Source organism: Lichenostomus cassidix, chromosome 3, assembly GCF_008360975.1.
Source record: "Lichenostomus cassidix isolate B80296 chromosome 3, HeHo_3.0, whole genome shotgun sequence".
NCBI classification, from domain to species: domain Eukaryota; kingdom Metazoa; phylum Chordata; class Aves; order Passeriformes; family Meliphagidae; genus Lichenostomus; species Lichenostomus cassidix.
The window spans coordinates 36,930,791-36,956,679 of record NC_139483.1 but is presented as its reverse complement, the minus strand read 5'-3'; the positions used below and the strand labels follow the sequence as shown (position 1 = coordinate 36,956,679).

Here is a 25,889-nt window from a genome sequence, read left to right as displayed (position 1 = left end):
CATAGATGTCTGCTGATATTTGTATTAAGATTCAAATGAAATATCAATAATGCCATCTAAAGCATTAGACCTACTTTTAGCAATGTGCAAGCCCAGCTTAAAAACTTTCAGAGCTGAATGCTTTACTCTTGGTATTTCTAGTTTTGGAATGCTAGACATTCAAAATTCCTCCTCACTGGTTAGTTTAATTCTGAAAACAGCAGCTGAACTATAAGCACACTGAATGAGACAGTACCAGGCAAGCCTCTTGTACAAATTTCCCACATATGGCTCTAACCAGCAACATCTGTAGCACCATGAGCATCCAAGGAATCTGAGCAGAGCAAAAGGCAAACACGACCTATATTATGCCGGTCTTTATTCCAGCTGTAGCCTTTGGAACAGACTGAATGGTGCCAAAACAGTGAGACAGTGTTGACACATTCCACTTTTATCAGAACAAATTCATTAACCCATCACGAGTTTTAAGTAAATAATAAAAAACAATTTAAGCAATATATGCTACAAAACGACCTACGATCAAGGTGGTTGTTTTAACAGGTAAAAGTTAGAGCCAGTTGTCAGAAATATAACAATGGAATGATTAATTAAAATACTTACAATGTAGTGTGGCATGACCTGTAAAATTTATTTTCCCTCTATCATCCCAGGAGGTTTCTATTCAAAGTTTGAGTTTATACACTCCAAATAGCTGTAAATTCCCCTGAACTGCAAAGACATCTAACTCAAATATTGCAGTGGGGGTCCCACATGGGGGAGAAGGGGGCAAATGGGACTGGAGACATGGACAAACCCCATTTAAGGGTTTCAAAACTAGTATTTTGTTGCAAACTCTAGAGTCCCCAACACTACATAGACTTCTTTCCAGCTATGCTAATGGTTCGGTTCATAAATAAGGCCTCTCATTTTCAAAATGGCACTGAAATATGACTGCGCGTTTTCATATGGAAAACATGTCCAGTATGTTTTGAATCTGTTCCCACCCAGAAATAATAAAAAAGGAAAAAAAAAATGCAAGAAAAACAACATTTCATATCAAATTTAGTAACCAAGAAAGAATGCGAGGAGTCTCTTTAGGGCAACACAAGAAAACTAACTGGTGGTGACAAGGAGCACAAAGACTGTTGCCATGAATTAGTACACGTCTTTCAAGTGTATCTTCTCTCACGTGTTTCATTATACACAGGATTCTGGGCAGCACACTACCACATGGGAATTCAAGCTGCAGTAGTAATTTCTAAGACATTTTTATCATCAGTATGAGAAGTCCTGAAAATGTAATACTGTCTAATTAAACTAATTTATTACAATATGGAGTAAACCCAGGAATGTTTAGGCTTTCCAGTTAAAAAATGTCACTATTCAGGGACCAACTGTCTTCCAATGACTTCTTCAACTGTCACACTTACTGCTCTACTCACATTTTCAACAGAAATCATGACAGCTAAGTGTGATAAAAAAAACCCTGTTTCTGCATTTCACCTACATTCCCTTTTGTAAAATATTTGCATTAATTGTTTTATTCTCAAAGTGACTGTTTTCTACACACACACAACCTCTAAGGTGAAGGTGTGCAATCATTGTTTCACTCAGAGCTTTATAAAAAGCTACCCGTCTAGTATTGTTTTAAATGTAAGATGCCCAAAAATTCAACTAATTTAAGTTTTCCATTTCTAACCCAACTAAGGAAACAGAACACTGGAAGTTTAGATAGAGATATACACTCAGAATATACTTGCAGTAATTTTCAACAGCTGCTAAAAAGTGAATGACTACTAACAACTCACAATTACTTCCAATTGCTTATATGTATACGAGCAGCCCATAGCTGTGTTGAATCTAACACCACATGTGTGTCTCATGCGTACTTTACTGGTAACTTTAATACCAATGTTTAAATACTGTTTAAAAACAGAAGCTAGCTCTTCAGAGCTGATGAAATCCAGAAGAAGGGGGTGAGAGTATTCCAACTAGCCAGTCTCCTCTTGTACGGCTGCTAAAATCCACTTTCACACGGCTTAAAAATACAGACAAGTGAAAAAACTAATTGTGTGCATTCTCTTTAGGGGACAAATATGTCAATCATATGACCTTCCGTTCGAAGGCTCGGGCTGCTCGAGGCAGCATGTTGCTAGGGAAAAGGCTTTCTCTGCTATTTACCGAGCTTTCTTTTCAGCTTTTAGAGAGCGGCCAACTCTTATTTTCCACAGACAGGAGCGAAAATTCTGCGCTGCCTGGCAAGGGCCAGCACAAAGGGCCTTTGAGCAGTGCCTCTTCCCCAGGGAGCCAGCACTGCTGGGCACACCTGACCACTGGCCGCATTCCTCCTCCTCCAGACACAGCCCTGACCTGCGGTACCGCGACGGATGGATGGATGGATGGATGGATGGATGGATGGATGACAAGGGACCTTCCCTGCCTCAAGGAGGACAGGCAAAGGAGCCATTCCTGCTGCTGCAGGCTGCCATGAGCAGCACGGAGCAGCCACGGGTGTGTGTGCTGTGAGCTGTCCATCGCTTCTGGGCATCAGGTGGCAAAGCACAGGTTTGACCAACACCTGACAAAGCCAGCTTTTCGACTCCAGCCAGACCAGGACATTTCTTCATGCTGTCACTTAGGAGCTGAGGGAAGGCACAAAGTTCCTTCTATCAGATTGTATCAATATTTTGTTTCTACACAACACGAATTTAGCATTGAAAATATTTTACAGGCCTTTTAAGATAGTCTCAATTAGCCAAAATATTTTTCACATCTGAAAAATATGACACAAAAATATACATGCAACAGATTTTAATTTTTTAATCAATTCCTTTAATCTTAGCAATTTTATTTACTAAAGATCAGTGGATTCTTAGTAGATCATGAAAATGATGCAACATACTCCAGTATCTTGTACCTACTCTCTGGAATAACAGAAGTGATGATAATTTGATTTTTTTTTTTAATGCACTCACATAATTTTCCTGTGTAATCATCCAGAATAATTCCAACATACACAAGTCTTATTTTAATTATTCATCATAGTTCTTAGGGAAAAAAAAAACGGAACCTGAAGCTGGGGTTAAGTGTCAAAGAAAATTAAACCAACTTCATGTTTGAAGATATTCACCTTTTGGGCTTTGGGAATTAATCACATACCTTGAGATCAGTATTTATGATCCAGATTTTGACAAATAAGAACCACCTGTTTTTTGTAATGCAGTAGTATGAAGTCAGTTTATTATGATACTCCACTTTGTATATGAGATTTTATCCTGCTACATTTTAAGAACAGATGTCAAATACTTACTACTGAAAACAGGGGACATCAGCAGAAACAAAATTCTTGTTTTGAAAATATTAGTGGTGCTTTAAAAAAAAAAACCACTTTACATTCTGAAAAAACATACCAAATTGCAATAAAAATGCCCTTCCATTATCCACCAATTTGCAGAAGAAAATTGTATTTCAGCCATCTATGCTTATAAGACAGTTAGAGAACTTTCCTAGAACTTGTAAAATTAAAAAACACCAACCAAACTAAAAAACCCCCAAAAACAACAACAATCCCCCCAACCAACCAACCAACCAACCAACCAAAAAAACCAAAACCAAAACAACAACAACAACAAAAAAAAAACCCTACCAAAACCAAAAAACCCAAACCAACATCCCCCTTTCCCCTCCGCTTCCCCTCCATCCCCAACTAAATAAAACAACAGTTTTCACAAAAAGCATTTTCTGGAATCTGCAGTAAAACCTACACAATTTCTCCTCCCTGCCCAAGACTACTCAGATGCCATGCATAAATAACAAACTCTACCCATTTTCTCTCTGAGCAATGTTTCAGAATGCTCTCAACAAGCAAGTATAGGTTATGACAGCTCACATATAGAAATGAGACCACAGTAAAACAAACATCTGTCCAGAAGGTACTGGGATCATGAGGTACCTGACTAGAGACTTGCCAAAACAAAGGACTGGTTAACCTATTGGGAAAATCCCAAAAGAAATTACTGACCAGAATTTTTTCATTTCTTTTCTTCCTAAAATCCTACATTACCAGAATCAACTAATTATAATTTGTTTTCTATATAATAATTGAGCCATGATAAGACAATTAAGTCATTTAAGTGTAATCTTCTATCCTAGAATGAGAGAAGAATGTATCAGGCCTATCTTAAATAATTAATTTCACCATTCTTCCTTGCTCTTCTACACACTAATTTAAAAATCTGCCTCTTCAGCAGACAGAGACACTAAAGTAACCATTTAGCAGGACTCACAGTATAAATTTGATCAAATTTCACTGCAAATTATAGGCTATACTGGGACAGAAATAATCAAGACTTCTGTGTTTCTCTTTGTTGCTGATCACTGCATGTTTTATGGAGTTGCATCTGAACAGCTTGCTATAGACTCTGGATCAGATATTACACCAAAACTTCATTTAATGGTTTTCCTTTTTCATTTTCTAAGCAGCTGAGTACCTGAACCGTGGCTGTAACAAACTGCAGTCACTGAGCCATCCTAGATCAACGCTGTCATGTCATGCTCAGGAAACCATTCTTGACAGGATTCTCCTGCAATATTTCTACATAGCATCTCCCCTGTAGCTTCCAACTAACCTTAAATGCCAGATGCATATTGCATGACCTTAGCAGAGACCAAGCAATGTTAGTATTAAAAATATTAATCCACACTAGCAACACCAAACTGTTCCGGTGGTAACTTAATTTCTTCCTACACATTGACTACCAGTGCCTTGCCCTTCACTCTCATTTTGTATTGTATTGATAGGAAATTTCCACCTGCTTTCCAAATGATCGTTGAGTCCTGTTAAACAAGTAACACTGTCCTATTTCTAGATTTCCACCTCAGTTCTTCACATCGTTCTGTCTAAATCTGTTTAAATATTATTCAGACACTCTGGTTCTCCAAGCATTTATTGTTCTAATCCAATTTTTAGAAGAAACAAATTTAGACTCAGATGTTAGGAATCTTTAGAATTAAATTGTCTTTCAGAGACTACAGTTATACTTCTGTATTTCAGCAGACAAGGTGCACAACTGTAAGCAAAAGCAGCTTAAAATACATTTTCTACTACAAGATAAATCACCTCAGTGCCTCTTAATCTCCTGAGTCTCAGAACCTCATGAATATTTCAAAATAATACCTAAATTCGCATAGTCTCTAATTTTATGGACTATATGCTTATACACAGCACACCTTAAAGTAAAAACCTCTCTTACTGAGTAAAAAATTATACATAGGGAAAAAAAACCAAAACCAGAAAAAATGTATTTTAGCGTTTCAGTTACAAGAAGTGGCTGAAAAATTAAAAGTAAACCTAAAAAGTGATGCAAGTTTTTGGACACTGAAAGTAACTGAAGAATATTAATTTACTCAGAATTAATGGGAAGGGACAAATGAAGTTCTTTTCCTTAAGCCAAGGGAAATAAGGACAACAAAGCTACAAAAGCTACAAAAGGTGTGAAAATCAAGGCAAATAATTCTGAAAAGATTCAAATAAATGGATAAATTAATGGAATTTTGTTTCCAGAATGGATAAAAATAAGTTGCTGTGCATCAGTGCATGATTGAGCTCAGAAAGCTAAGACTTTGAAAAACAGAGGATGGAATGGCAATCGATCAGATGGAAAACTTAGGGGGAACAATTTCAGAGGAAACAAGTTCAGACAAGTTTACCTAGCAAATGCAACATTCGATTCCAGAAAGTAAAAAATTAAAATGCTATCCTTAAGAACTTTTTCCCACACTACAAATTAGTTCGGGATGATCAGGCTGAGGTTTTATATTGCTGTCAAAGGAGTCAAAAACTCTTTTTCAAGATATAAAAATCCTCTCAACTGGCACTCCCGCGGTACTTTAAGCCAGTTTAGCTGGTGGTGGTCACAGTCCTACTCTTTCCTCACTGCTACTCTCCTGTATCTATCACTGCACCACGACTGAACCATGCCCACCTGCTCATCTGGCAACACTTTTTTTCCTAACCTGTATATTTTTCTGCAGAATTACAAAACTGAAAGAGCTCACTGCAGACTCACTAGTAAGGGAGGAGAGACTGACAGGAACTGACACCTCAGCATGTCAATTGACTCAGCTCCATGTGGAATCAGGAGCCTTAGTCTTGCTAATTCTGAAGCCTAGCAATCTAATCTTCTTTTCTAACTGGAAACCATCACCTGACAACTAAATGAATTTATTTTCATATTAAAATATTTCATTTCATTTTCCTTGTTCCTCATTCTTCTACAATGTTTTTGCCCATTTCCTTACTTATAATCATTCTCCATTCTGTCTGTCTTCTCTCTTGATGCCAACCTTCAGTGCAGAAATACTACTATAGCTCCTCTTGGCCAACTGTACTAATCACACTCCTCTAGCAGTTACCTTAGCCTATGTGAAGTATATTTTCTGCATTTGTAGATTTGCTCATCAGGAGCTATGGCTACAATCTCAACCATTTACTTACTACTCTAAGTATACACACATACTTTGCAGTGATCTTTAAACTTCTCTGTTATTTGCACTCCGTTTTCTAAAACCACTGGAAAAAGCTAATTTAAAAACATCATCATCCTAAACTGGCACTTCTTACATCTTATACCAGCAGCTTTAAATCCATAGCAGTTAAACAGATATATCCAGTACTTACAAAGCTCCATGTTAAGAAACTGAAAACAATGCTTGGTTTGATAGTGTGAGGACTCTACAAAAATCAATTCCCTTATTAATATTTTTTCCTTTTTCTGTATTATATTCTTCTGTAGAACTACCCTAAGTGCGACTTGCTGATTTTCTTTGGCCAAGAGTTGTATGACTTAGATGATGCATTTTATTTTCATGTCCCTGCATGTGATGTTAATTTTAGCATAACAGTATATAAACACTGTTCTGACCTGGAGTTCAGATACCTACAATGAACATGCAAAGAACCTGCTCCCAGAAAGTTTACAAGTTAGTAAGTGAAAAAACTGCAGAAAAAACCAAACTGTTGGAATCTAAAGATCAAAGGCAAAAGTAACAATGCCCCAGCAGAAGCAGAATTAAATGGAGACTGGATAAAAATACTTCCAAGAGACGTTATTAAGAAAGAGGGAGTGCTCAAAGAAGAAACAGCTGAGATCCCTACTGGTCTAGCAGCATGCACATTTCTTTGATTCTCTGGATTCCTGGACCAGCAGGAGCCAAGAACCCTCAAAATATAACAAATTAAACACAGAGAACAAGTACTTTGAATAGCTTCCCACTTCTTCCCCATTATGGTATTCTCACCTTTTTTTGTGCATATCCCTGGCACTTCCTCTGTGTTCTCGGGTGCCATGTTAGACATTCAAAAAGGTGATTTACCTCTCCAAAAACTCCAAAAAATTTGTGAGTTACTTTTCTAGCATTTAGAAAATACAGTCAGCTCACAGAAAAATCTGAAAAGTGCTCTCAGTATAACTATTCACAAATTAATTAGCCTGCAGCTGAATTCAGCAGTGACACAGAAAGGGGACTTTTGCTTTTACTATTAAACAGGCTCATCACAACTCAAGAAAACATACTTTGGCTGGAATCTGATTCAGATCTAAACAGGCCCATTATCAGTTTTACCTAAAATCAGATTTTTTTTTTCTTTATGCCATACTTTTAGATGGCAAAACTATAGGGTTTCTAATACACTGCTTGTAAAGAAAAGGACAGAATATCCTTCAAATGAAATATTCATCTTTTATTAGGTAACTTGTCTGACACATGTTTTCATGCACTCTGGAGAAGGACATTTCTAATGTAACCAATCAATTTTTAGGTTATGGAAACTGTTAATTAAAAAAAATTAAGTGAAATGCTAGGCCACCTTCCGCTTTCACAGGTACTGCAAAACTAAAACCATGCTATGTAGCCTAAGTTTAGTTACCAGTAATTATCAAGCACCCCTATTTCAATATCTGACCTGGCCAAAAAACTTCCAACAGTTTAAGCTTTTCCTCCACTCCCATTTGCCACTTATTTTCACCTCAGTTTTGCAAGTCACACAGAGGGAAGGGGAAGAACGCACAAGATGTGAAATAATACAGGTCCCAGTCAAGCCCCACAACCTACAGAAGCAAAATTCTAAAATGCAGAAAAAAATCCAAGAGTATGAAATCTGGAAAGTGTCATACCAGTATACACCTTTTCATTTTTTCACTTTTTTACTGCCTGATTTCTGTAAATAGCATCAATTTGCTGACCTGCTGTAAGGTATTGGAACTAAGGACCTAAGTGATGCACTCTGTTCAATCCAATATCCCAGAGGCCTCTGCAGCATAGCATATTCTATGTATTTTTTTTAATGCTGTTCATGTGCTCTAATCATTTAGCAACCCTCTGTCTAATAGAGAGTATACAAGTTTTCATAATAGTTTCAGTTTTTCAAGCCCACTTCATGAACACTTAGACAATACCTTTAAATTTTGCCTTCCAATAACTCATCTAAGAAATAACGAAGTGTGGGGGTGGGGATTAAGTCTGATGAAATCAATTCCCTGACAGTACTTCTCAGAGTAACTTTAAATGAACAGTTAAAATTTTGAGTATTAGTAAGAGTAAATGCCGCTCTTGTTGTCTTATAATTTCTTTGGAGATATTTCTGAAGTTTCACAGAAATAGTACCCTGAGGCTACCAAACAGCTTCAGCTGCATCATTAGTAACAGTTCAGGAATTTGTTAGAACTTAGCAGCTGTTCAACCACTGAATCACCAGCACAAATTTACTATTTTACTTTGCTAATTTACAGGATTCCTGCTAGTGATGTAAGATTGTATCAAGGAGTTCTAACCGTATTTTTATGGCTTTAAACTAAAGTTAAAGTTACTGCCATTATGGCAACACTGCTCTCTTTTTAATTAGTTCCACCTCCATATCCTAATAGTTATGATGAGTGAAGATTTAAAATACGTACTAGGAAGGATCACAAGGCAACATTTAAGCCTTGGGCTATATAAACCGATATAAATTATTTAGGGGAAAATAATGCACACTGTTTCAAGTATGACGTGTCCTTGAATATACATTTTTAAAGCTAGTATCAAAGTATTCAAGCATGTATAACCTTTCGTATTTCTTTAAGTTACCCGGTCTAAGTGGCTAGGAGAACATTAACACATGCTTCCGAACAAGCGGCGCAAAGCGCTGGTCATCCGTTCTCCTACAGGCTGCTTCAGCTCACTTCTTGAGCACAGCTGAAGGTTAAACAAGCATAAGTGATGTTCATCACTTGAGGCACTTGTGAAAGCACCAAGTCCATCTTCTCACATTTCAATAGCATCGGTGCTGACAAAGAAGTCAGCAGGTCAAAGCCCAACTCCCTTTAGAGAGACGGCAGGCCTGAGATGGGAAAACATTTACATGTGACCCGAGAAAAAAAACAGTTTAAAGGGCCATAGGACCTTGTTTGTTTTCGAAAAAACCTCAATGCCCTCCCTCCCCTTTCAGAAGCAGATCACACAAGTGTTGTAATAAATATTACATGCACAGAGGAAAGTTGAAATCAATAGCAGGTTAATGTTTATTGAAACAATACAGAGAACCATTTTTAATAGCATTACTAGAAAATAGATCTAATCTAGCAAAGGAAATTCAATTTATGTTTAGAGCAATCAGATTTTGCTTTCTACTCCAGGGATTTGTTGCAAACTATGTCTCTCAAAATGTGCTTACTGTACTGTATTTAGCAGAAACAGTTTAGCCTTAATAAGCTGATAGTCTGCAAGGGAGCATGGATCAACTTATTCTCATTAAGAATGTAAGCAGCTTTCTAACAGCCTTCTTTGCTGTTCAGCCCATGCCAGGGAAAGCAGGGATCTCTCCTCTAAACCCCGTAATTTATGAGTTTATTCAAACTCGCCAAATTGCTTTAAGTAAACGCCTCTTATATTTGAAAATTCCCATGGCAACTCATTTAGTTTGGCAGGAAGGCAGACCCAAATTCAATCCTTTTATCCTCCTGCTAAACCATTACAATGGTAATTCTGCTCTGACACTCTGAAGAGACTGCTAATTACTGCACTCGGGTCCCCAGACAGATTCCCCATTCAGATTAAAATGGCTGTGCACGGCAGAGAACAGCAGCAACACCTTTGTGTACAGGAAGGGATGTACTCTCACATTACGGCTTTTTACAAGACAGGCTCCAAGGCTGCAAAGACAAAGCATCTCCTATGCACTAAGTCGCGCAGAATAAACACTGAGCAAGGCAGAAAGCCAGCGGCATGACAGCCAAGGAGACAACCGAGCCATCAACTTCAGTGTGCTGACTACTGAAGATACTTAGGCACCTCTCAAATGAAATTAATTAATCTTGTTATTGCTATTATATACTGCATGTAATAGTCTAAACCACAGATCAGGGAACTACATAAAATGAGTGTTGCGTCATTATACTCCATGTGTAAGCACCCACTGTCTCTCTGTCATGGGAATGTCTCAGCTTTTAAAAAGCCACCCAGGTCCTTTTACAGCGTTTGTTCTGAGAAGGGAATGTGCAGATTTTGTAGCAAAGCTTGTTTTTCCCCTGTCATTTTTAATCGAGAAAATGTGAAGGAAACTAATGACTGCTCCCTTGCTCTTCTGCCCTACCTGTTCCCTCTTTCACGGCAATGTAAACACAGCAGCTAAATGCTGAAGAGAATAAACATTTGCTGTCTCTGGACTAACAGTGTATTGGAAAAGCCTAAACCCTGGCTTAACTTATTCTTCTACAGCAAATGAAGATGGTGGTCTGTCCTCCCCGAAAAATTAATTTTAGTCTGTTTTGGTCATATCACCATTTCTGTTAGAGCAAGAACACACATAGTAAACACTACAACTTTTCTTCTTTTCTCCTGATGAAAACTTACCAGAACTAGTAAAGACCTAAATGTGCAAAAATAAAAGACACATTCTTAGAAAGTTACTCAAAAGGAAAGGAAACCGACTTTTAAAACACTAGAGAGGATCAAGTAATGCATTAAATTTCAAAACATATTGTCTGATTTCTCTTTTAATCGAAAGCAAATAGCTAACATCTCATACTTGTTTTCTCAAAGTATGACTTTAAATTGTGTGTTAGTTTGATGCATAATATTTAAGAAAGTTAAGCTTTCACTTAAAAAATTACTGAGATATTCTAAACCTACTGCATATTTGTTTTAAGAACAGATTTAGTTCTAAAATTCTATATGCAATGGAAAACAAGAAGCCCAAAGACAATTTAATCACGAAACATTCCTAATGAAATGCAGCCACACTGTTAAAAACATCGTTTAAGTGTAGGCTGACTCATCTAACAAAGCAGTCAGATCCATCTGGCCCAATTAGTGAAATTAGTGAAGCAGTCTACAACTTCTACCAACAGAAAAGTGAAAAAACCCCACCTAAAACCAACAAAACTAAAAAACCCACATAGAAAAACCCACAACAAAACAACAACCAACCAACATCACCACCAACAAAAAGACCCCTCATATATTGCTCCATCTGACCTCTACATGAAATTCATTCAGTGGTGAAGTCAGGACTAGTCCGGTACAAACAATGTAACAATGTACTTTAATCTGAGAAGTAAGGAGCATTCGAGGCAAAACCATACTGATGCATTCATTATGCTTGCCCATATATGATACTTCCCAACTCTATTAATTTTTCAATCAAGTGGTTATTGGTGTTCTAGATAAGGTATTCATATGCATGTAGAACATTCAGTGCATACCTCCACTGTAGCATCTTGCACTGCACATAGTCCTTTACATACAGTGTAAGTTTACTAGTGGATTACAAGTGAGACACCACCTATGCACATTAAATGCAGTATGGTTCCAGATACTGCATACAAATTCTTCTACAGATAGTGAGTGCCATTCCCATCCTCCCCTAAGAAGAGTTAAACATCAAATTTGAACTACAGAAATATCACTCATCTTCACTTAAGTAAGAATTAGTGCCTGGTGTTATTACTAATACTTTAATAGGGATAAAATATTATTTTGTTTTGGGGCTTCTTGTAATTGTTTTATGTTTAAGACTGTACTTTACACTTGTATTTGGTAATTTACAAATACAAAGAAGCTCCATTTGCCTTACTGTGATACTAAAAGCACAGTCTACCATCCACACTTCTTTCTCTTGCTTTGCCATTTGAAAACAGTTCATCAGTGCAGCTGGACAGCATCTGAAATCACTATATGGCTTCATATTTCTGATTGCAGAAAGTTTGTTCATTTCGCTTTTTGGCTACCCCATGAGCCACCACGCACCAACAAAAAAATTAGTTTTGCTTTGGTTTTGATTATGAAAGTATTCAGTAAAAAGGTTTAAGTCACCCTTATTTATCAGCTGTGTCCCCAGTTTTAACCTTCTGGAAGCTCTTATTTCTAAGATACAACATACTGTCAGTCTTACTAGGGCAAGGAAGGGGCATCTCAAGAACAAAAAAACTCAACTGGTTTACCTAAAAACAACCAGCAAATAACACAGCAGAGGCTTTTGTGCAAATCAGTACATAAAACTCTTGAGTGTGCATAGTTGTGAGTGCAGGGTCTTGATGATAACCACAGAGGCCTAAAGCGACAGACTGGTTCATATAAAATTTTATGAATTCTTTTCCCAAAGCATCTTTTGGAGGAGGCTGCAGGACTCAGTAAGGGTTCAGAAATGCCAGTTGCTACCCTTTGCTGAAAGCAATGTGTTTTAAACGAGGCAACAGAAGACAACGCGTAAGAAATATTCTGGAAGGTGGTGGAGAAATTAAAAAGACCTAGGAAACTACTTCCAAAAGCAAGTGTGGATGGATTAATGAACCAAGGAACAGCTCTTGAGTAAGGTCGTCACTACTGAGATTGTAAGCAATTTCACTTCCATCAGACCCTTCAGGATTACAGCAGTCTCTCCAAGCAGGACGACACTCTGGGTTTAATACTTTTTTCTCCCTTTTGCAGAACTCTCATCTACAAAAAAAGGACAGGAGAACCATGCTCTGGCTAGCACCCCTAAGATGCTGCACTTCATATATCAAAAGAAGTGCTCTGCACTGCACTAAGTACTTCTCATAGGAAGCAGAACTGAGACTTAAATCACGATCAGATCTATTTATACTTCTGAATCAACGAACACTGACACAAGTGAAGTCATAGACACATATATCAACCTCTCTTTTCCAAGAAACTATATGGAAAAACTCTTAAATGAAACCATGCTTTTTACATGGTGCCATTTTTGTCCCTCTCAAATCTGGTTTATGTGTCAGACAGGAGAGATACTGTTCTCTGCCATCAACACAACACATCCATGTGCTTTTGTGAAATCTTCATCACCAAAACCACAAAAATAATCCTAACAAAGTTAAGGGAGTATAGCCATAAGTCTGAGGTCAAAGTCAGGAAAAGAGCTGGTCGAATCAGACATCTGAAGGATGTCCCAACAGTAATGTGGGAAGGTATATGCATAGGGAAGCACTGAAAGGATAATTTCGGGGAAAAAAAAACCAACCAGTTTTTCTCCCCCAGAATCCACTATAAACACTTATTTAGATGCTTTTAACTGCAATATTTACCCATTTGGATTGGTAAGATATGCTACTAATACCAATGTTTTAGAGCAATATGGACATGTTTAATTTCTATAAATACAACCATCAAACGAAGTTTTTTCTGAAATTACCTTTTTTAATGATAAGTAACAGGCTGATATTCTAGAGAAAAAACTTTTTTCTACTTTTTACATAACCTTCCCTTGAAATACAAGCTGTTTAGAGAAGCCAAAAAGTCACAAATTAACTGTTCTTATGCCAGTTAAGGCTCCCTACTAATAAATTGTTTTAATTAGACAGTACTTTGACTTTTCTGTGAAAGACATTACTAAAGTAAAAAGCAAAGCTTATTAGAAAAACCCCAAACTGATATCAAAACACCAAAATGAGTAATTGTTTTCTCCTTCCCCTCATGATTATACTACATACACCTCCATCAGAATGAGTTTACTGCATCTAGAAAGAGAAGCCATGCCTTAAATCACAGGTGCATCACATGAAATTACATGGAATCATATACCTAGTTTTCTTACCCCTAGTTTTCTTACCCCTGAACCTCTGTATTCAGCTGAAATCCTACATGTGATTCACATTTGAAGAAAATTGACTAAACAGATGAAAATGCAGCAAAAATAAATAAAACCAGCACCGAAAGTATGTTGGGGATTATGTCTCAATTACATCATCATAGAAGTTGTCTCAGCAAAGATTTCTAAAGCTTCTAAGTCAATTTGAGACTTTTAGTATAAATGAACTCCTAGATTTCAAATCTAAACCACTGACCATCAGTATCATATCCACACAACTGTGCATCTTTCAATCTTTCATCATTCTTAGAAGTAACCTAGACTAAAATTTTTAGAAGTCTGTATGCTTCAGATGTACAATGTACTACTAATCTTAATGGGATCTTGTTACTGCAGTCACTTAGGATCTTCTAATAAAATCCTGTAGACAGTAGTGAAAGAAAGTATTATTTAAAAACTATTAACAATTGTATGTTGAAACAGATTACTTCTAAAAGCTGTAAAAGATATAGAACATAAAGCATGGCATAGTAAGAATAAATTGTGCTATTTATCAGCTTTAGTGTTTTACATGCTTTGCTTTATTTTCCAAGCACTGCAGAATGATTTACATGGAAAAAAGGGATGACATTTTCTCAAATGATGCTGTTGAAAGTTGCTTTAAGGCTGCCCAGCTGAGCAGCACTCCTGTCTGCTTCTGCACAATTGCTAATCTTCCCATTTATTTTTTAAGGATGACAAGACATAATGTAATGCCTAGTTTACCTGTAGCACCAAGGCTACACAGCTGATGATACATATTTATATAAAATGTTAAAAGTTCCTCCACAAAAATATTTCAGCAATGCACAGAATTTAGGCTTATGAAACACACAAAAAATTAATTCTAAGCTGAAATCAATGAAATCTCTTATTAGCAAAACTCTTTTCATGAACACCAAGAACCTGCAGAGTCTCCCCTGCAATCTCCAGTCCTATAGGATAATATAAACTTGGCTCTTTCCTCTGTCTCCCAAGAATCACCTCTAAAACTACAGATTGCTACAAAATAAAGAGCATTCCAGTAATGACCTCTCACATATTTATTGTTAAGTAAACATTTACCTCTCAGAGTATTTAAATAAACAGTAAGGTGCTCTCACCACATTTTGCAGATGAAAAAAGATTAAAGTACCTCTGATATCACAGAAAAAAACATAGTGTTTCTATGACCTGAGGCATTTTAAAAGTCTGATTTTTTTATGTTTATGTTTCTTGAATCTGATTGACCTTTGGATCTTCGAAAGTAAGATTTCCCTGAAGCTCTGCTCACTGCTGAGTATTAAAGTATCTCAAAAAGTTCTCCACCATCCACTAAGAGAGGAGCTGATATTACCACAAGGATCACTAAAGGAGTCCCTCTCCACAGCTCAACTACCTTCTTTGGAAATAATCAGTAACTTCAGAAATGACCACTGAAAGGCAAATACAGGCCTTGCTTTTGCGGGCATTAAGAAAAATCAGTATTGTTCCCAACACTCTATCAGCAGTCTATCTGTTCCAAATGCCAGAATACCATTAACTGACAAATCCTAGCACATTATTTACCATATATACTACAGGGAGCTCAAACCGGGAGAAATCCAGGCACACCTCTTAGCTCCCTTCGTCTTTCAGAACTTACCTTCCAAGATAAAACAAGTGTTACACTCCTGCAAACAGCTTTTCTGCACAATACATGAAGACTTTATTACTCAACATATCTGATGTCTTGACAGCAATGATTTTGACTGTTAATTCTAACAAACTAAGCAAGTCAGGGTAGCCAAAGCTAAAATTCTGTTTTCAAACTAGGACACAGGCTAGAAAGGGAATGAAGAAGCTAATTCTAAGATGAGAGCATAATGATGCATGCAATTACATGACTGAAAATTAGTCTTCATGAAAACTGCTTCAAATGATCACAAGACAGCCAACTCCAAATGGTGGTTTTGATGCTTTGATTTTTCCAGTCTAATGAAAAAGGATTTGCAATGTAGAATTTCAGAGGCTGTAGTAAAGTATCTATCAAAGGCTAGAATTATTTATTGATAAATAAAGCAGCTGAAATTCTTTGTATCTACAGCTGTGTTTGGTCAAATAGAAAACCTCACATCTTCCAATCCATTCATAAAAGGCTGCAATATCACAGGACTGGTTATAGTGTTAGAGACCCCTGACTTTTTCATTAGATTTGCTGGTGTTCAAATTTCCTTCCATCCAGTATTTCCAAGTGATTTGAAATATGAAACACATTTCACTTTACAACACAAGTTGAAATTGATGAACATAATTTACTACATACACGGATGTTGTGAAAGCATTAAAAATTAGCTAATAATGGTAGTACTGAAAATTTAGAAGGCAGTGCTGTTTTCATTAAGCTATCCCTATTAATAAAGTATGTTTGAAAATAAGGCAGAGCTTTAGAAATACTTACTGAAATACAGAAGATATAAGATAAAAAATTATAAAACCTATGCCATATCCAACAACACACAAAAAATACACTACTTGATGGAATCTTAAATGCTTTTCACTATTAACTGTTTTCCAAGCAATGCAACTTTCCAGTAAGATCTCATCACTTTCCAGGATGGTTCACCACTCTCCAATTTAATATAAAGTATGTTACAAATGGCCTAGTCCAAAATTGTATAAGCTATTTAACATAATCAGCTGCAATCTCTTATATCATGCCCACCTTATGTTTATCCTGCTAAGAGTATCCATAACATTCTCACATGAAAGCTCTAGTCTATAAACAACTTATGAAAGAAAAAGAAACCATATTACTCCTTCACTAGAAGCTCAAGTATCTCTGTACTGTTTTAAAATAGAAACACTTAAGTTTTCTATTGAATAGTAGGTGAAAAACTCTTGGCACTTTTCCACAGGTTAGAATTTTCTGTGTCTGACGTCAAAAAAGCGTAATGTAGAGCAACTAGATGACTGTTAATCACTTGTCAGCATTAAACCACAGATGTCTTATAACAAACTTTATTTTTGTATAATTAGAAATCTAGATTTCAAAAACAACACTGGCAATAAAGAACGCTTTAATGGCTGGAAAAGGGAAATGCTTACTGGTTACTTTACTACTGTTTCACACAAAAATCTTTGCAATTGCTAAGATCCTTCCAGAAATCATTCCAAGGTGACTCGTACATGAAGTGATCTGACCTCCTTAATACAGTCTGGTTAGTGTTTCGCATTAAAATGTGTTAGAAGGGCAGGATAAATTCCTACACTTTATACTACATCTCCCCAGGAATCACAACTCTACAATTATAATTTCTTTTACTGAGGTATTAAAAAAAAAAAAAAACCAAAAAAATCAAAATCAACCAACCAAAACCCAACTGCTGTAAATGGAAATGAAGGATAAGAAAAATAATGCATGGGCAATTCATTGCAAATTTGTCATCATCTTTATTAAGATGGCCAAACAAAGAATTGTAGCTTCATCATCTGCTTTAAGAGTAAGTGGAGAAATGCTTTAGCAAGATTTTATATAAAGATCCCAACGTATGTGTTCTGTTCCAGGACCATCAACAGAAAAAGAACAAAAGTATGGAAGAAGAAATAAAAAGAAGAAAAAACTCCTGGAAGAAGCAATGAGAAAATAGCCAAGATTACAGGAAGAAAGTTTAAAAAATGGGATGAAAAATTAAAAAGAAGTTACAGGTACCACAAAACAAATTACCAGAATAGGTCAATACCATTTTTTCTTCCACAGCTATGTCTACCAAAAAAACCAAACAGATTAAGCACATTTCTGGAAGACAGACAAAACCCATGCAGAACCTAATTAGAGCTCCTAATCAATGCATAATCCTGCTTTGGAAGGGCATGTCCCTACTGAGTTTCAGGCAACAGAGCGTCTTTGTTTCTCTTTGAGAAGAGACTATTCTGTAAGTTTCCCAAGGTCTTTTGCAGAAATTAGATCCACCATTTCTCAAGTTATACACTTGTAACACCTTAAATAAATGAATACAGAGGATGGCGGAGAAGAAGGAAAAGGGCAAAAGAGAGAGGGTAGTCAGCAGTAACTGTGTAAGCACAACTACTTTCCTTGTGCTCTAGAAGCTATCAAAGATGTCCAGAAGAACATTCTGAGTAACAGCTGGATTAAGGTGCTTAGAAATAACTGCTGGAGAAGCTTCTTTCCCCCATTAGTGTAAGGAAAGCCTAGGGGGAACAAAAATCCCTATGAACTGCTACCTACGTTGTAAGCTAATAAAACTGGACGTATTTACATAGTTATGATTATATGCCCAAATTTGTAAACCAATCAATGGAAATATGTGAGGGCAGAGACCATCATAAGTTTGTACTTACAATTTAATTATTTGTCAATTTTCTGAAAATGGAAAGTTGAAAACAAATCTATAATCATAATATAAAAGGCACATTTTTAATAATTATTCTCCTCACAGAACCACAGGATGGTTTGGATTGGAAGGGACCTCATGAGACAATCTAATCCAATCCCTCTGCTAAAGCAGATTCACCCAGAGCAGGTTGCACAGTAGAGCATCCAGGAGTGTTTTGAGTATCTCCAGAGAAGGAGACTCCACAACCTCTCTGGGCAGCCTATTCCAGTGCTCTGCCATACTGAACAATATTCTGATAAACAATTTTAATTTTCTCCTTTGTACTACAAAGATAATTTCAGGAGAGTAGACAAATTTAACAAAATATAAACTAGATTTCCTTCAACTTATCTGGAAATGATCAAGATATGTGGTAATAAATATGGTTTCAAAAAACCACTTTCATTCAACAGACGTTATTTTGGTGGTAATGGACCACTGGTCTACAGAGTTTCCACCAAAGTACACACTGATGGAGAAAGCTACTTCTCACTCACAGCTGCCTCAAAATAATTTTGTTAATACTAATGGAAACAAAAATTTAACATTGCAGTGACATATCAAGTACAATATGTAAATACTTCCTATGTGAACTGGTGTAAGAAATTCTTGTTCTCATTTTTAAAACCCAGACTTGCATGACAGTAAATACTTTCAGGGAAGTAAGACCATTAAAATGAATAGCAGAATTTATTAAAGGACTTCTCAACATAACTCTCATAATTCTTTATTCAATTTGTGAATAAGCTACTGAAATTACCAGTGTTAAACATACTGGACAGTGGCGAACACAAAGGGGAATACTTACAATCCTCTTTTGTTTTCCACTGTCATAATCAGAAACTCACTGTAGCAGGATATTTTACTCCCATGCTATTTGCAGGTGAACATACTCACTCGCAGTTCTACAGAAGTTTATTTATTGTCTGCCTGCTCCCATGCAGTCACTTCTGCCAGCGCTAGCCCAGGCTGACTCGGCAGCAGGTCAGGCAGTGAGTTAAGCTCTGCACCAAGTGGCCTGACTGACCACACGGTCACATGAAGGCCAGTGCTTTCCGAGGCACAACAGGAAGCAGGAACAGCAAATCATGAAGGAATGGCAGGACTGCAGCAGCCCTCAGTTCATACACTCATGGAAACTTTAAGTCCGCTTCACCATACTAAAAATAACACACTATCACCTCTCCCCCACATCAGAAAGTTTACCACGTTATCTGGCAGTCACTGCCAAGATGTTTGGCTGCTTCACTGCCCTGAGAACAGAGCTTCCCATCTGATCTTTCTCTCTGAGGCTCTTGTATCGGAACTGACAAAACAGATATAGTAGGAATTTCCTAAAATGCTCTTAAGGACAGCATTTATTCCTCTGCGACTCCATCACTTATTAATTTCATGACTTGAACTCAATAAGCAGCAAACAATGGACTGCACAGCATGACCAACATTTCAGCAGGGAAACTACAGAAGGCAGCACTATATTCTCACTTGTGAAAGCAAAAATGTAAAACCAACACACCATGCAGGAATGAATTAGAAAGAGCTATTCAGGGAAGTCAAACTTGCATGCAGAATTTATTGTGGCTTTTAGATGGCTAATAAAAAATGAAATCTACTCCTAGTATCTTTCAAATGTCAAGCTTTTGCTGGTCTTAATTACAGAGCAACAAATTATCTAAAGCATTACTATAATAACTGCCTTTTTTTTTAAACTAAGGCTAAAGCATGGTTAAACATTCTTAAAATGTGTTGCATATAGTGACTAAAAACAGAAATGCCATCAAAATAACATCTCTAGTAACAGGGACTAAACAGAAGGAGGACAGCTAGTGAATGAGTACATACCAAGCATCACTATAAAAAAATGCTCCGATTTGTAAAAATCAAGCTTGTACACAGCACATTTATTTTTCCATACAGCTAATTTTAAAGATAGTCAAGACTGAAAAGATGAAAATCACTGTTACAGGCAAGATCCAAATGTAGGAGCAAAATGAAAGAAGCTTCTGCTGAAACGTTATTTCCTACCCATCACAACCTTAAAATTCTACATAGTAGTGGCAAATGATATATCAAGTTTGACAGGGAGCATCACTGAATAATTCTGTGTTGTAGCTGTCTTCCAAGAAGATGGAGGCAGCAACCAAGTAAAACTACAGCTGCCCCAACACAGAAAAAGCAATAAAAAAATCTGAGTAACACTGATTCCAGACCAACTTAGAACAGCTAACCAGAAACCAGAAATACTGTCTTTTCCCGAGAAAGGAAACGTGTGGAATCAAAAGGAAAAAAGGGGTAAAAAGTATTTGTCTGTAATTTTAATTCTGTTGTATGTGCCTCTACAGACAGCTACTATAAAGGTAAATTAGTAATTAAACAAGACCTGGTCATCTGTAAAATGAAAGGAGTATCCAGATAAACTCATTCAGCTAGAAGTATTTATTCAACACCTCTTAGAATATGCAGAAGCCTAACACATTGCTGGCAGAGGAATTCAGCCCTACAGCCCAGGAGCTCAAAGAACAATTTCAAACCATTCATGATAGTTCCATACTTCATGATTATGTATGTCCCCCTAAACAAGTTGAGTATTTTCTTCTGTTCTGCAGTGAACAATCAATCCAGAGCACCTTCTGTCTTTCCTTTGCAAGACAACCACCCATTCTCACTAGGCTCCTGTAAGTAACAAACAACTCTCAAAGCTCTCACAATAAAGAGAGATCAAGGATCTGGAGCAGTCACTTCAGAAGGAGGCATAAGGACAGTACAACTTGATGTGACCCAAAAGTCTGCAGACTGCCTTATTAATTCTGCTTCTTTTTTCAAGAAAAACATGAAAGAATTAATACTGTATGATCCTGCAGGTCTAGATAGAGACCAGTATCTCCCTAAACTACAGGAAGAGGAAAAGGATTAGTCCTATGGAACTTGAAGTACAGCCAATAATTAAAAGAAGCTGTTTCATACTGAAGAAATGTAAATTAAATACAAATGAATAATGATTAACAAAAAATGTTGCCCTTTCTACTCAAGGAGAAAAAAATGATGTGTTCAGCCAGTCTATCTCAAGTTGTGCTTTTCATTTTCAAAGATAAACTACTTGACTATACCGCTATCTCAGTAAAAATGCAAGGGCAAGTGAAAAGGGAAAATATTGATTCACATCCACAAGGAAAAAAAATATCACTAATGATCCAGATTAATAAACGTAAGAAACACACTTTAGTACTGAAATGGTCTCTGTTCACCCAAGTACATTCAAACAGAAACCCATTTTAGGAAACGTGCCTATTTGTGCACCGTTGCTAGAAAATGTAATTAGGCTTTTTAACATCTTGAGTACAAAAATAACTGATCATTCCAAGAAATTAGCAACTAATTTCCATCTCTTAACACTACAACACTAACACGTTTCTGAAATTTATCTCATAAACCCAAAGCATTGTCATACTGTACAGCAAGAATGAAAATGAGTCTTCTCTCCTACAGAGTCTCAAATTTTAATCAAGTTGGACAGCAATAGAAGACAAATACATTTACATACTGTTTTTCAGTTTTAATCCTTTGACATTTCTCTGAAAAACAGTAATAGTTGCAGGTATTCTACCACATGAAAGAGAATTTCCAATTTTCCATTCTTACATTTTAGATAATCTTTGGAATTTTCCAACAGTTTCACTCATATTGTTGTAACTCACTAGGACTTCCTTTTTTTCCTCATGCTTATCCTGATTATTTGGAGGTTTATGACTTCCCTCATAGAAGTTTTCAAATCCTATCTTTTAATACTAAATTGAATTTCTCAGCTCTCAAACTGCCTGAAGCCACAATCCCATTTTTTATACTAAATTAACAGATGCAATAGGTAGCACAAAACAAAGTTCACCTATACGCTAATTCATTAGCATGTGCTACACATACCTGTTTCACCAAGGCATGATTTTGAGAAATTAGAGCCAACAGACCTTTAACTCTTCTGCAAATAATACACACTACCCAATCTCTTATGCCTATGCACAGTACATAAAGATGATAATGAAGTGAACTGACAAAGTATTTCAGCTGATGCTCTATTTGGACAATGGTCAGCCCTGTGTCATTATTTTCTATTAAAGGGGAAAAACAATTATTTAAGTAATCAGCATTATAGAGTTTCCCCAACTGACTCAGCTACTAAAGGAGGCAGAGTACTTTCAAGACAAAGAGCTGGCTGTCAATTTTACAGTGAAAAAACTACTAATGCATTACATTTTTTGGAGGCTCACACACCCATCCAAGAGCTCCACAAAACAAGCGTAACACAAACATACAGAGTATACACACTAGTACTTCAGACATACTGGGGGTTTGTAACCTATCAGGTCATCCTGAAGTTGAGCTTTCAGTCATATGCATCAAATAAGGGGAAGGCAGGAGAATGAACAGACCTGTGACAAAATTAACTCACACAGAAGTTTAGGTTTTAAACTGTTTGCTCTGTAGTAGCTAAAGTAGCTCTGTAGTTTGCTCTCTAGTTTGCTCTGTAGTAGCATAAGGGTTTCAAAGTTTTGCCCATATAAAAATCCTTACATAAACTCAATCCTAATGTGCTCAAGGTCTCTTTAATAAATGAATTCTGAAGATCTACTTTCTCTGTTTCAGAAATTGACAACGTGCAGTGTTAAGAGATATAAATCACTTTTTTTTCATACCTCCTGCTTACACCATTTTTTGGTAATTCAGAAATTAAGTCTCTCTCCCTATCTTTAGAAACTTTTAAAAAGTCTTCCGAACAAAGCTGCTTATAGAGACAGCATGTGTCACAAGTTTCCTCACAGCCAGCACCTATTAGCATTCACTAAGTACCCAAAATCAGTAGGTTATTTTAATACCACCTACTACATTCTTTCATAAGATAGTCTCAATTTTTCCTTGCAATATGGAAAATTTTTCCACCACTGAAAAAGATATAATTTATTCTTATCATTTTAAAGGGGCACAAAAGTGGTGGTAAAAATGAGCACGAGATGCAAGTTAATGGCATGGGATGCACTATACAGCCACACCGAGTCACCTTGCTTTGAGTGAGAATATAGAGAATATCTAAGAGAAGAACTCTCACAGGGTAATCTTGGTCTCTGAAAAAAGACTTAAGTTATCTAGCTGTGCAGAAGCCAGTTTATATTATCTGGAAATGAGAAAGACAACCCATTTTCCAGTTTCACTACATTTATTTTTCCCCCGTATACTGACAGCAAAATTTTTTGATACTAAAGGGTTTTGTTCTTTTTGCAAAATGCTTAATGAGATGATCTAAAAAAACATGCCTTCTTTTCTCAAAGTACCAGAATCATCTCAAAGTGTAACATGAAAGCATGTCATATTTCCCCAGCCTTAACGTACAAAAATACGAATACTGAAGAGAGAAAACTAGTGTTTGTAACAGCTCAGCATTGCCTTTTAAAGGGGATAATTTCCTGTACCTGTATCTAAAACAGGCAAAAAAAAGAGGTTTCTTTAAAATACTATTCTGTTCTAAGGAGTAATTCAATCTGGGATGAGACAGTTTAAAGATCACTAGAATACTACAAAATCGTATCTAAACTTCCTTCTAGCATGCCACTCCGCAGGGTTACTCTTACTCCTGTAGTATATAAACTGCATTTCAAAAGTACCTTCTGAAAATGGGAATAAAAAGCTTGCATACAAATACTTACTGCAGGGATCAGTAACTTTTTTACTTCTTCAACAGCCCTCTTCAGCTTTATTTCTGCTCTGTTTTGAGCATCCTCCACAGTGATAAGTACGTGTAAATCTTCATTCAGGTGTTCCCAGTTGGGCTTGCCTCGATTCTGTTCTTCCTAAAAAAAAATTAAAACATGGGAGCTATGAAGCACTTACATTCTGTATAAAACAATCACATGAACAGTAGACAAATTCAATTCTGTGAACAGTAGGAACTGTATTTTCAGCAAATACATTTCTTCATACTTTGGAGACTTTTCTTTTCACACGAACTTAGGCTTCAAAGTACCTTTTCTGGGACTTTGTCTGTGTTTTGGAACCTCATACTTTACTGCACTTTTTAAAAACTACAATACAAGTGCTGTTTCTCAGAATACCTTCTGCAGCTGAATGAAGGAACAAGAATAAGAAGTACTACAAACACTCTATTACTTTGAACATTATTTAGAGCTGTTCAAGAGGTAAACAGGTAAGGGGTTAAACAACTGATCTTTTGAAGAAAAGTGAAACAGACACCAGACACAAGAACTCCATCTGAATCACTCCAAAGGACAAGAAAGCAATTCTCCAGTGTTAAAAATCACTTTCATACACTCATGAGGCAAAGATTCAAAGAATCAAACACTACAAAAGGAACAGAAGTTGCCATTTTCAAAGGACAGCTACATGCACTTGATGAAGAAAAGAGAGGAGGTGACGACAAGGCTTTAATACTGAAGTTACAGAAGGGGCATGTACTCATCACATCCATGGCATTCATAATCCCAAAGATAAATCTTAGAAATGTTTTCAGAAAGGGAGAGCATGCTAAACAAAACATTTTTAATGTAAACAATTTTAAACAGAAACCAATAAATTTAAGTAACACATTCAAATATCCAGTCTTTCAAAAAATTATATCATGAAACAACACAGAAGAAACTTACCAACTTCTCTTTTTTTATTAAACACTGAATAGAGCTAGCTAAATGTTCATGAAACCTCATTTAAATTTGACAACATTTAAAATGTAATATAACAAGTAAAAAAAGGGGGGCTCAAAAATGGTTATTACAACTTCGAATCTATAAAAAGGCCCACATAAACCCCACTTATTTAAAATTTAAAATGCTGGGCATAATAGAAGATCCTCCTATTTGCAAGGGCGACGTTTGTGGCTTAACCACAATTCACACTTTAACTTTGTTTTGTTGGTTTTTTTAACCACAAATGTGTCTTTTCCCCCAAATTCCATGAAAAATTCCTCCACGAAATCAGATTAAGGAAATGTTTCAAGATTTAATACCAACAAATGTTTGCAGTGCTTCATAGTCATATATACCTGAGGGAGCACTGCTCCTTGGAGTGTTTCATTTTTAATTCAGCTAAGTCTGAAATGTTTTGTGGAATAGACGAAGATAAAAATGGGGGAGAAAAACCTGAACCATGAGAGATGTATGAAAAACATATGTAAAAGAATCAGTACTTTGAAACTTATTTCACTATGTATATATCATGCACGTATCCATTACTCCATACTATCAGCTACAGTGGTGCGTTTGGTTGTTTTTAATGTTATCTTTGCCAACTTTCTAAATAAAGGTGGCTGTGAAAATAGGTCTGCCCATTTCCGAAGCTGAAAACTGAGAGAAAAGTAACTCTCACTTATGATATAGAACGTGACACACTGCATGGCTGAATTACAACACATTCTCTGTTGAAATGTAATCTTT

General features: G+C 36.5%; 1 protein-coding gene across 6 annotated transcripts in view; it reads right to left on the bottom strand.

Moving 5' to 3' along the window:
• Positions 1–25,889, bottom strand: part of QKI (QKI, KH domain containing RNA binding) — a 150,398-nt gene that overhangs the window by 22,913 nt on the left and 101,596 nt on the right. For all 6 annotated transcript variants that reach the window (XR_014850805.1, XM_085055326.1, XM_085055328.1 and 3 more), the window contains exon 4: positions 24,150–24,293. Coding sequence is in view for 5 of the 6 variants with exons in the window: in XM_085055326.1 (XP_084911452.1) it covers positions 24,150–24,293 (144 nt within the window). In the remaining variant the exon portion in view is untranslated. The remainder of the gene's footprint in view (positions 1–24,149; positions 24,294–25,889) is intronic.